Consider the following 13,602-nt stretch of genomic DNA (forward strand, 5'->3'; position numbering starts at 1 on the left):
GTGCGAATGAAGACTCCAGAGACAATATCAAGTGTCAAAATGGCAGTTTATTGAGTGCACACAGAGATCAGACCTGTAATCAGACCTTTCTCCAGGGCCCAGCTTATTGTTTCAAGTGGTTAGGGGAGGCTGAAGTGATATCCTTCTTGATTTCTCAGATGTATCGTTACACACAAAACCAAATGTCATTCCAAATACGTTTTGCACTGGTGTTTTGCAGTTTGGTTGGGTTTTGAGATTAGATATGCTGGTGGAATTATGCTTTGAGAACATGGCTTGTAGAGTCATTTCTTGGAGATAGTTAAAACGAAAAGTTATGCATGACAGCAAGGAATGTATCCGGCCAAACAAGTTTAAGGTGACGTTTTAATGACCTCACAAGAATATACATAGATATGCAATAAAACAGCTACATGTATGCTTATGCAATGTTTTAAATTGAGTGGTTTGAGTGCGGGCTTGATCAGGTTTGCTTATAAGGCCTCAAAGGGTGCTTCAATCGAACCTCCCCATTTCCTCCTGAACTTCATGTGAGGTTTTCCAGCATCTGTGCTGGTTCTTGCGGGACATAACCCTCCTTGCACGCTGGATGGATCCAAATCTGCATATATGATACAAAAAAAAATTAGATTTAGAGATAAAAGGCTCTCTGCCAGGATATTTCCAGTGCACTGTTTCTGGACATTTGGACATTTTACAAAATTAGTTTGTGATCCAGGTGCAAACCAAAGGGTCCATGTCTTTTCTTGTTCTCTATTCCAACTAACACTCCCTTTGGGCTCTAACATACATGTGCATGTCTGTTTTTGCTGTCATGTTTGTACTGCTTTTGCTAGTTTTCCGTCTCAGTGGTCTACTGACCACATGCCACAGTTTCCATATGTTCAGCTGCTCTTGGATGATATACCTTATACGTAGGCCCAGATGGAATTTGCACATTTTCCGTGCTACTTTTGGGGGGAAATCTGCGGAATGACTTTAAATACGGTAAAATGTGTTAAATGGAGCTGAAATTGGCAGCTGAAAGCAAAACAGCCAAATTATTGAATGAATTAATTATGTGTGGGCCTGCTGGGTAGGTACAAACCAGGTGTCACTTCTGCAAAAATGAATCCAAATTTAAATCTGTGTTTATGCAGATCTTTTGTATTGTACTGTTTACTGTTAACAGAAACATTGCGCAAATGGTGCGTTTGTGGATCTGGAAAAAATAACACCTTCAACAACGCCATTGTGAATAATTCTAGTACTCACGAATTCTAGTACTTCACTGTGATCGAAAACTCAACTGGGAAACATCACAACAGTAGATTCTGCAGTCACTCAGGGGTCCTGACCAATCAGAGGCCAGCTTGCAGATGATTGGCTGAGAGAGCTGGGAGTCTGTTTAACCTATGCAGCGTTATCGGGCTGTACTCACTTTGATTGTACAGGGCCTTGAGGAATCTAGTCACATCGCTTGAGCGGTTATTGGGGTTATCATGCAGATAAAGACGTAAGGGAGTGCAGGAAATTGATCAAATGTGAAGCTGCTTTGATAGATAAAGTTTTGAGAGTCATGGTTCAACCTTCAGCTCAGTGGACCAGGTTCAGGAAAGTATTTAGGATCCATTCCCACCTTGCATTGAGGTGCAGCAAAGCTTATGCAAGTTCTGGGCCAAATGGACATCGTGTAACTCAGAATATCTCAACAAAAATACACAAAAAACCTCTGAATATCTACTGTGATCTCCTCTCACACCACCACCACACCTCCGTCACGCCGACCACCCATTCACCGCCCCACCCGCCTCCTGCACCTGTCAGTCCTAGATTTTTGGGTGGTGTGATGTCAGGTTTTCTTGTGGTGGGCTGTTTTCGACAGGTCAAGACAATCAGCGTGTTTGTCAATGTCAATGTGTGATTTTCAAACTCTTTGTTTATGGTCAGGATTTTAAAGGAAGATATTTTTATGGTAATTGTCGCTGGTCTATTTTACTATATATTTATGTAATAAATATGTGACTCAATTTACATCCCGGACTCCCTGGTCTGTTTTTGCTATTATCCTATACAGCAGTTCCTGTATTTCCTGTTCTGGCCGTACTGTAGTTCGTCCAAGGTCGCAGGTGCGGGACTTTCGATTTGCGAGAATTTAGCCTGACGTATTTGTTCTTTTGATATCACTCAGCAAAAGCTGTAACACTCCTAAAGCACTTGATGACAAATCATCCCTCCGAGGACCCGGGTTGTGATGTCCGCCGCGTGCCAAGACTGAAGGGAGTGTAACTGCCCTTGGTTGAAGGGGAATTCTGAATAATTGTCCTCAGCACAAAGGCATGGCAACTGTTATGGCTTGTGACTGGGGTTGTCAGAGAGCCAGTAGCCATAGAGAGTCTCTGCAGATGTCGATTTTTACATAGACTCATTTAAAGTCTGCTCACTTCTCATAAACACCCTTCTTTCATTCTGCGCTTTCTGTTCAACAGCCTTGACAACTCACTGTGTAGAAGGATGGTAATGACAGATCACTTATAAAATATGAGAGTGGAATTACAAACTGACTGATGTAAGATTAACAATCAAACACTTAGAGTGAGTAAGTGTGTTTGGCTTATTCAGTTTTACAAACGATTTTTGTTCGGTTGGGCACATTCTTTGTTTGCTTGTACTTGAATTGAGTGCACTTTTCTACAAGGTACAGCTCTCTTTTTGTTCCTGACTCGCTATTGTATTGCAAGAAGAGCCTCATACAGAAATATGTTTCTCATTTAGTATTTTCCTAACACTATCTGTACTTTTCAGGTTTGATGTTCTGTGTCAGCTATTAATCTTTCTTTCTCATTCGCTTCTCTTAAAGGTGCAATATGTACGATTTTTTGCAGTAAAATATCCAAACACCACTAGGCCAGTGTTATATATTTTGTTCACTTGAGTACTTACAATATCCAAAACGTTTCCAACTATTTGTGAGAATTTTGCAATTGTGAGAAAATTGCAATTTTATCCAAGGCTCCGGGACGTCAATTGCATCATACACTGCTGGGTTAAAAACAACCCAAGTTGGGTTGAAAATGGACAAACCCAGCGATTAGGTTGTTTTAACCCAGCAGTTGGGTTAAATGTTTGCCCAACCTGCTGGTTAGTTTTATTTAACTCAACTATTGTTTAAAAATTACAGTATTGCTTACTTAAAATGAACCCAAAATATCTTGAAAATTGTTAATTTATTAAACATATTAATAAATGTTATTTTAATTTCATTTTAAGTCAGCCATATAGTCATTTTCAAACAATAGTTGGGTTAAATAAAACTACAAAGTAGGTTGGGCAAACATTTAACCCAACAGTTGGGTTAAAACAACCCAATCGCTGGGTTTGTCCATTTTCAACCCAACTTGGGTTGTTTTTAACCCAGCATTTTTTAGAGTGTACCTGTGTTAACCTCGATTTCTGGTTTTATTTTGTAAAAATCATGGAAACACCAAATACGCTTTAATATACTACATGTTTTAATAGACAAGGGAACAACTGTTTGGTTAAGTTTATAGACAGAAAACAAATAGTTAAATAGCTCAACACGTTTAGTCTTATTGTTTAAATCTAATTTTCTTGATTGTTTGCGAGTACCATGCTTTACCATGCCTCAGAGAAAAACACTATTTTGTGAAGTAGCTAACATAGCATACTCAGATGCAGCTTTATTTTTAGTAACCGTAATACAGAATTTTCTCCATCATACAATACGTTTTAAAATTAATTGCATGCCATTTCTCAACACAATCCATCCAGCATTTATTAATGATATTCTAAAATCGATCTATCTTACTGCAGTGTGCAACAGTGTCTCACAGCAGCCGCCGAGCGAACGCACAGAGTAACGTTATAACATCATTTTCAACACATTCAAATGATAAACAGAGCTGTGTTGCCTCATACTCATGACCGGAAAAGCGGAAGCGGTGCCGGCGACTGTGGCATAATAAAAGTTTTTCTGCTCATGAGGCGTGTTTTGCGCTCAATCGCTCCAGCGGCCTCGTTCAGCTCCCACAACACTCAGTCCTGCTCTGCTTCATACTACAGTAACTTTAATAATCGCATCCATGAACATGATTTCTTCCTGAGTCCTATCCAGATTGTTTCCACCGGCCGTGATGTGAAGATCACATGTCCCAAGATTCTGCGCTCAAACTTGCCATCATCAAGCTACACCTTTGTTTTGAATAGGCCTCTAGCGGACAGAAATCTTACATATTGCACCTTAAAAATAGGGTACATTTACAGGACAACAAAGTGTAAAAAAAAAAAAAAAAATGACATAGATGACAACACTGTCAAAATAATTCCCATTTACATGGATCCCGAAAATGTATTATGCATGCCAGGCCAGTAGTTGGCGATGTCACTTTGTTAGGAAAGACTGCGCGCCTGCGCACATATGCATTCTTTTACAGAGCACTCTCACCGAATGTGCTTGCCTATAGACTAAACACGTAATACACATGTGCATGCCATCACCACTTTCAAAATTCCAAGTTTTTTGTGTGTGTGTACATCGGAGATGATAATGGTATCGTTTTCAAAAACATGCACTTTGTAACTTGTTTTCAGAAGTTGAAGCTTGTTTTCAGGCCCCCAAACGCAGTTGTTGTGTAAATGAATGTCCAAAACGCATAAAAAGTTTTACAATTTTAGTTGAAAATGGTGTTGTGTAACCAGCCCCTTAAAGGGATAGCTTACACACAAAAAAAATATAATTCTGTTCTAATTTTCTTATCCTCATGTTGTATGATTTTCATATACTCACTATCTAGCAGAATGTCCAAGCTGTTTTGTTAAACAAGAGGATCATATAACCATCAAACAGTCATCATTTATGAACTAACTCTATGATCACATTACACTTAAGCACACAACATGTGGATAAATAAACAGACATTCAGATTGATTCGGTTAAAGAGATGGTTCAGCCATAAATGACATTTCAATTGCTCATCGTCATGTAGTTCCAAACCTGGAGATATTTCAAAAAATGTTGTAATCAAATAGTTTTGGTGATTGACTTCCATTTTATGGGATGTCTCCTATGGTGTTCCACGGAAGAAAGTCCGATTTAGAATGAGGGTGAGTGCATGATGACAGAAGTTTCATTTTTTGGGTGAACTATGCCTTTAAGTTTTTATTTCTTCATCATATCCCACATGAAATCATTAAAGTCTTTGCAGGATGCTGCCGCCTGAAACACTAGTAATGGTTGTTACTCATTGTGAAAAGTCCTGGCTGACTGGACACACAGCTTGATTCCCATTGTGGGTGGAAGCTGTTGTGGAGGCAGTGACCTCACAAAGGCAGCTTTCTGCCCAGCCAATCACCATCTGACTCTGTACATTGAGGATCCGCCCTCTCATCCCATGTCTTTGCTGCTCTTATGTTTTTCTTACTCTTTCTCATATTCCACTTCCACAGGATTTTTCCACTCAGCAGCAGGGAAACATCCCATAAGAAAGAAAAAATACCTCAATTGCTTCTCCTAGAGAGGAGTGAGACAAAATGGAGATTGAAAGAAAACTTTTGCTTAAGTGAGAAACATTCTTGAGATCTCTAATAAGTCTTTAAGCAATAAAACTTTGAATCTACAATGACTGACTGTGACCCCAGAGTGCTCTCCCCCTTTCTTTCTTTCTTTCTTTCTTTCTTTCTTTCTTTCTTTCTTTCTTTCTTTCTTTCTTTCTTTCTTTCTTTCTTTCTTTCTTTCTTTCTTTCTTTCTTTCTTTCTTTCTTTCTTTCTTTCTTTCTTTCTTTCTTTCTTTCTCTCTCTTTTGCAAGTTTCATTTTTGCACCGCTAAACACTTTCCAAACAAGTTTTAAACACTTTCCTTGCCTGACATTTTCAGACAAAAGGGTAACTCAGGAGGAGTTCAAGCTCGTACCATTGGTTGAGCCAGTGTTGTTATGTCTGAATTAACAGGCCTCTGCCTCTACTATGGCCTTAATGTACATTGTATTAAATAATTAATTTAAACATTATTACATAATGAGGACACCCAATACATTGCTGGGGTGTTCATAAACAGAGGTAAATCTACTAGATAAATGTTATCAAGAGTAAAGAGACACTGAAACTTCATACGCTGTAATGGAGCTGAACATGTAGTAAGCACACTTTTCTCATTCCAGCAATCATTTGACAAATAAACAAGTCTTCATGCACATCTTCATATTTAAAGGGTTAGTTCACCCAAAAACGAAAATTCTGTCATTAATTACTCACCCTCATGTTGTTCCACACATGTTCATCTTCAGAACACAAATTAAGGTATTTTTGATAAAATCCAATGACTCAGTGAGGCCTGCATTGACAGCAAGATAATTAACACTTTCAATGCCCAGAAAGCTACTAAAGACATATTTAAACCAGTTCATGTGACTACAGTGGTTCAACCTTATAATGTTATGAAGCGACGAGAATACTTTTGTGCACCAAAAAAAAAAAAAGTAATTACTTTATTCAACAATATCTAGTGATGGCCGATTTCAAAACACTGCTTCATGAAGCTTTGAAGCTTTACAAATGTTTTGTTTAGAATCAGCGGTTCAAAACATGTATCAAACTGTTTTTTGGCGCACAAAAAGTAACATTAAGGTTGAACCACTGTAGTCACATGAACTGGTTTAAATATGTCTTTAGTAGCTTTCTGGGCATTGTAAGTGTTAATTATCTTGCTGTCAATGAAGGCCTCACTGAGCCATCGGATTTCATCAAACATATCTTAATTTGTGTTACCAAGGTCTTATGGGTGTGGAACGACATAATTAACCCTTTAAAGGTGCTCACAGTAATTCTTTTCTCTCTTTTTTTTTTCTTCTGTTGTTTGAAGTAGCCTACAAAAATACACGGAGCGGATTGCTTCATGTGGCAAATATGTTAAGATTACATGGCCAGCTGAATACTAACTTTATTTCAGTAATCCGCCTGGGTCATGACTGTGCATAGCACATATCAACAATATATACATACAATACAATATAATTTATTTAATACATTCTTACTTAATATAATGCAAATAATCATATTATATTATATATGTTTTGTTATTTAAAGTTGCAGTCAATATTTAATATTGACTGCAACTTTAAATAGTGAGGCCTTCATTGACAGCAACATAATTAACACTTTCAGATGCCCAGAAAGCTACTAAAGACATATTTAAAACAGTTCATGTGACTACAGTGGTTCAACCTTAATGTTATGAAGCGACGAGAATACTTTTTGTGCGCCCAAAAACATTTTATTCAACAATATCTAGTGATGGCCGATTTTAAAACACTGCTTCATGAAGCATCGAAGCTTTACGAATATATATATATATATATATATATATATACGTTTCATTATTTAAAGTTGCAGTCAATATTAAATATTGACTGCAACGTTAAATAATGAAACTTATATATAGCATATTTAATGATATAATAAAATGATTATTTGTGTAATCATTTTATATATCAATTTAAAAAAAAAAATTATATTGTATAAAAATAGATTTCAGGTTTATAAGTAAAAAGCATCCCACAACTGATCTCATTCTATCTCCTATTAGCAATGAAAATAAATATGTTTGATCATGACCCCCTGGCTTTTACACTGCTTTGCTTGTAGCACACAGAAACCGACTGTGACACATCCCCATTCTGTCTGTCTGTCTGTCTCTCTACCTCCTCCCTCCCACACACACACACACACGTGTTTATAACTGCACACGTATAAACCCATTATGTAAGAACCTCCCTCTCTCTCCCCACATTTCCTCAGCTCCACTCACGAGGGTCAAGTAAGGACACGCAAAGAGGGAGAGTGAAAGAAAGAGGGAAATGGGGCCTCCAAATCCTTCCATCTTCTGCTTACCTCTACACTGCAAAAATCTCTTTATCAGTCATTTTGTCTTGTTTTTTGTTACTTGAGAAGCAAAATTACATAAAATAATAATACATTTATTTTTAGAGAATATATCTTAAGCAAGTGAGGTTTATGCTTTTTATTAATTTTTTTTGTTGTTGTATTTTTAATAGTCAAAAATGCTGATATATTTTAACAAGGAAGGGGATGTGATGTGCCACATTCAGAGAGTAAAACATGTTCCAGAGCTGCTTTCAAAAGAGGATGAAAATAAGAAAGAAGCCACCTACTTGGGCTTAGATTGCTGAAGAGAATATTTTTCTGCACTCTCAAATAGAAATACAAGCCTAAAACTGCATGACCACACTGAAAAACATTTAAAACCAGCCCCTTCTCAACTGTAATGCACTCCCTGACCCTCAGAGTGTTTGTGAATGGCTGTATGGGAATATTCCGAACAATAAGTAGCTTAGACGCAAAGGGGGGGCCGTGATGAGGAGGAACTTCTAGGGATGTTGAGATGCAGACAGGCTGCGGGAGGTAGGAGGTCTTGGGACTGGGTCAAGCCTTTAGGGATGCAGGCTGTTTACATGAGGAAGGGCAGACTGTGTCAGGTTACGTCATGCCTACATGCTCTGGGTTTTGCCTCTTATATAATACGAAAGGGAAAGAGAGAAAAGGGACTTTGTATGGAGTGATCTCTTCCTGATGCTCTTTCTTAAATCTGCTTAGTGCGTCTGTCGTTGAGTTGCTAGAAATGTGTTTAATGTGCGTTCACATTCGCCCTGAAGCTCTTATTCATCAGTGCTGCTTTATCATACAAATAAACCAGATACTGCTGAACTGCATACATGATCAGGAAGCATTAAAACAGATGCTTGACCATTATACTTCTGATATATTTTATAGTTAAAAATAGTACTGCAGGTATTTATTAAAGGCACAAGGCAAGTTGTTCTGCTTCAAAGTTGATGTGAGGACATAGCAGCATCATAAACCCCTTAAGTCGAGAAAAACCTTTCGTAATAATCTTACGGGTATTAGCACTAGGGTTTTCTTAGCTTTTGGGGTTTGTTTGCAGCTGGCTGCTGATCTTAGATCTTAGTCTAAAATCAGGACTTGGAAGGCAAAGCCTGTTTATATTTCTCAGAATATTAGTTTGGTGTTACTGCCATCTAGTGGTTGCATTAGGGTTGTTCAATGGTTTCCAAAAGTGTTTGGTTCCCAAAGTTCTTCAAAATATCTTTTTCAGAGAAGGAAGTCATTCGGGTTTGGAACAACAGTGTGAATGATGATGGGAATGTCATTTTTGTGTCAACTATGCATTTCTAAATTACCTTACATTCCTTTCTCAATTTGCTTTCAACTATCCCTTAAGTTATAACAAATATACAGGAATATACTGGAAAATATAATGTGATATATTACATAATTTCCATAGTACTTATATTTTTCAATATACTGCAATATATACATGGACAACGTATGGTTATATATAGATACATATAAAACTTCAAGACCAAAACTGCGCTCTATATTTTTTACTAAAACACTCAATTCATTGTCTTTTTTTATGAGTTAGCGCATGGGTTTACATGAACACATATTCATAAACTTTTATCTCACTTTATGCTTTGCATAGTTACATATTTCATATATGAAAATATGTGGTGGTATATAAGAAAAAAAGTGTTTACTGAAAACAAATATTACATTTTTGGGAATTTTGGACAATTGGATGTTTTTAAAATCATGGCAACATGGGTGAAATTAGATAAATAGAAAATATATTATGTATATGATTATGAGGAGAATATAATTGTGTACATATATTGCACATACATATAATGCACATACATATCCCATATAAATGTGAATATATATATATATATATATATATATATATATATATATATATATATATAGTGCATGTTCAAATATATTTATACACAGTACCACACATGTACTTCTTTTTATTATGAAGTGTATTATTGAAGTAAATTATTATTAAGTAAATATAGAGTCACATTTTTCAATATATGAAAAGTGGCAATTCCTTATGTTAATATAACAAAATATATTATTCTGTATAGTTTCAATAAATAATCTTAATATATTGATTGTTCATATATAAGGAAATATATTTTCTTTGCTTAAGAGATATTTGTATCTTCTTTCAAGGGTTTTAGACATTGCAAATAAAATTAGAAACAACTATTTAAGAATACACTTTTTTGCAGTTATCAGACTTAATTGCTGTAAAAAGGATTGAGGGTTTAATTAAACTTCAATTTAAGATTAAATTGGGGGAAAAAAACAAATGATACAATGTTGTTGTTGTTTTTTTCAATAAATATTTAACAAATCAAGAAAGCTATAAAGAGTCTATTTTATTTTTTGCTCAAATAATTTCTACTAACTTCTTTGAATGAAACACAAATACTCCAATGTTTAAGCCACAGTTTGGATTTTATTGACAAAAAAGATTCTTAAATATATAACAACAAGATAGTGTTCCGCAGAGACTGAACATGGTGAAACCAAAGGGAAACAAACATGAAAAGCAGTGCAAAAGCACCAGTTAAGAGGTAGAACATTCCCAAAATTGAAAGCGATTGTGACTACCACACTGTGCATTCACTGTGTCAAAACATAAAAATAAAGGTAAATAGTAGTAGTAAAGCAAAATTGCCATCCACATATAATACATAATAATGGCATGAAAATTGCTACGCTTATTCAGTGTGCCATGCCCGTCTCTTAATCGGCAGGCTGTCGCATTCAAGCTCACGGTCTCCGTCTTCACTCCAGGGTCTTGCTGGCAAGGCCACAGTGCTGTGAGATGCAGGTAACCTCAGAGCAGTGTCAGCAGAATGACACGTGACTGAATTCCAGGCTCTGTGTCTTGGGACACACATTTTCCTAGGGTTTAGACTGTTCATCCCTCCATCCAGTGCAGAAAGTATTCTTTTACCTGACTGAGCAGCAGACCCCATCAGGGAGGACTCTGAGTGGGTAGCGCGGCGTCGTGGAAGGGTATTAATGACACTTTGGAGAGAACCTGGAATGGGATTACATTCCAAAACAGAGGTAGATGGATGTCGAGAGAGCGGTGGTGGCTTAGGTGTTGGATCACGTCCCACAAAGTTCACCTGCTGAGGCTGCTTTCTTCTCTGGGAGATTCTGCTCTGGATTTGCGAAAGTTGGAGCTCAAAGTTATATAATTCTTCTGTCAGCTGGTTGATGCGGTCGAAACTTGCCAGAAGACTGTCAACACAGGGCACCAGACGGTCCACATAATGGTGAAAGTCAAAACTGTCTGAAGTGACAGATGAATCAGAGGCCAAAGAGGAGGCCGAGGATGCCTGGCGGGGCCCGATGGGACTGAGCGGGACGGAACAGTTAGAGGCTTCAGAGCCCTGGGAGGATCTGGACGGTGGAGGAAGCATTCCCTCAAATTTGACTCTGTGTCTAAACTACAAAGGAAATCAAATCAAATACGTTTATAGATAGATAGATAGATAGATAGATAGATAGATAGATAGATAGATAGATAGATAGATAGATAGATAGATAGATAGATAGATAGATAGATAGATAGATAGATAGATAGATAGATAGATAGATAGATAGATATTTTTAATGTTTTGATAGAAGTATCTTATGCTCATCAAGGCTGCACGTATTTGATCAAAAATACAATTAAAACAGTAATAATGTAAAATATTATTACAATTTAAAAGGGAACCTATTATGCAAAATTCACTTTTATAAGGTGTTTGAACACTGAAATGTGTCCGCAGTGTGTGTAAACAACCAGCCTGTAATGGTAAAAAATAATTCCCATAAATCAGAAGGTTGCTCAGGTTGCCCGGGCAACTGCCCATATAGCCTTCTCGACTCTTCCGAGGTGGAAAAAAAATAAATAAAAAAATCGTACAATGGATGCAGAATTTCACGTAGGCCTAGATAAAAAAAAAAAAAAAAAAAAAAATCGCAAAGCCTCATTCACTTCCATATTCGGGCACCCGTCCGAAAGTGAAAGTCAGTAGGGGAAGGGCAAACTCTGTTTACGTGGCTGCAGTGCTGCACGCGACCGGCACCTGAGCTGAGCCTGAATGAGCGGCACTTGAAGGAGATTGTCGCGGTTTTCGGGTGAGACGACTTAATGTTGTCGCAAAGGTGAGTAAGGTTATAATTGTTAACGAAAACTAGGTGGGAAAAAACATCGTCGTTAACTGAAATAAAAATAAAAACGAGGCATTACAAAAAAAACGATAACTAACCAAAACTGTAATGTGTGTTTGCCAAAACTAACTAAAATAAAATAAAATTATAGATTAAATGTCCTTAGTTTTCATCTTTGTCAATGTCTTTCATAGAGCAAACGTTCAGCTGCATTTCATTTCCCTGCGTCTCTCATTCACGCGTCTCTCTCACATACTCGCGCGCGCACACCGCGCCTCCATTAGAACGAGTGTTGGAAGCAAGTTCGCGAAAGGTTGGTATCTTGTGAAAACCTTTACACAATCACACATTAAAAAGTGGTATAAAAATATTTTTAATTCTGAATATAATTTTGTCAGTGTGTTAATGTCGACCCGAGAAGCGATTGCTACTTTAGAAAGTTAACTAGACGCAAGTTTGAGGTAAAATAAAAATAAAATAAATTTGGTAGGGAAGTGTCCTTTTTTTAAGTAAGAGCATCTGCCCCTCAAAATTCCTGTGCACGTCCCTGTTCAGATTCTCCCCTATGATGATGCCATCGTAGGGAGAAGCCCTATCTACAGCCGGTGACAATCTGCCCTATTAGCATTAACAGTGTTTAGCTTCACAGCATCTTTGTTTCCTGACAAAGGCATCTTTGTTTCCTTTCTGAAATGTTTGGTGCTTGAGATTGTCCTGTTTTGTTGTTGCCAGTATGCCGGAGCATGAGTTCTTCTTGAAACTCCGCCCTCTTCTGGAAAGGGGGCCGGGAGCAACACCTCATTTGCATTTAAAGGGACACACTCAAAAATGTTGCATTTTTGCTCACACCCAAAAAATGACAATTTTAACATGCTGTAATATATGATCTGTGGGGTATTTTGAGCTAAAACTTCAAATACACACACCTTATTTTACATTTTGTAAAAAGTGGCATAATAGGTCCCCTTTAAAATAACAGTTTTCTATGTATACTGTTTTCTATTCTATTTTAAGTCAATGAACCTGAACGTCCCTGTTAAAAACTTTATTAATACTTTTTAAAGTTGATGAATGATTCAAATCATAAATTGGAAAAAAAAAGAAAAAAAAAAAATTATAAAAGTCAGACATGGTATTTGTACCTCTTTGGTCTTGCTGAGCCCCATCCATAGCTTGAGTCGTTTAATGAGAAACTGTACCATCTCATGGTCCTGCGGCTCCATTGATGGTCGGTAAATGTCTGCTTGTACCATTCGGTAGGTTCGAATCAATACAGCAGCACATAGGCGCCCCAGTACCCAGAATCCAATACCTACAGCAGACAGGCAGTAAAGGGGTCCCACCACCGGATGATGCTCACAAAGTCGACGTAACCCCATGTGCCCCTTTAACAAACAGAGCAAAGAAGAACTGGCCTGCCATAAGGTCCTAAAGCCCTCCACTGTACCTGAGAAGAGCTGAAAGAGAAAGATGTGGGCTGCATTTTCAGGTGCAAAACATTAGAGAAAAAATACAAAAGTCAAAAGAAAAAAAAAATA

General features: G+C 37.3%; 2 protein-coding genes across 2 annotated transcripts in view; one reads left to right on the forward strand and one right to left on the reverse strand.

The window, feature by feature from the left end:
- Window positions 1–7,909, forward strand: part of thrab (thyroid hormone receptor alpha b) — a 180,239-nt gene extending 172,330 nt beyond the window's left edge. The window contains exons 11-12 of the transcript XR_010892613.1: window positions 5,446–5,558; window positions 7,793–7,909. The gene's annotated coding sequence lies outside the window, so the exon portion shown is untranslated. The remainder of the gene's footprint in view (window positions 1–5,445; window positions 5,559–7,792) is intronic.
- A 2,702-nt stretch (window positions 7,910–10,611) lies between these two features.
- Window positions 10,612–13,602, reverse strand: part of pkd1b (polycystic kidney disease 1b) — a 37,850-nt gene continuing 34,859 nt past the window's right edge. Inside the window, exons 41-42 of the mRNA XM_067369834.1 lie at window positions 13,207–13,521; window positions 10,612–11,352 (exon numbers count right to left, since the gene is read on the reverse strand). Coding sequence (XP_067225935.1) covers window positions 10,612–11,352; window positions 13,207–13,521 — 1,056 coding nt within the window. The remainder of the gene's footprint in view (window positions 11,353–13,206; window positions 13,522–13,602) is intronic.

Source organism: Chanodichthys erythropterus, chromosome 19, assembly GCF_024489055.1.
Source record: "Chanodichthys erythropterus isolate Z2021 chromosome 19, ASM2448905v1, whole genome shotgun sequence".
In the NCBI taxonomy this organism is placed as follows: Eukaryota; Metazoa; Chordata; class Actinopteri; order Cypriniformes; family Xenocyprididae; genus Chanodichthys; species Chanodichthys erythropterus.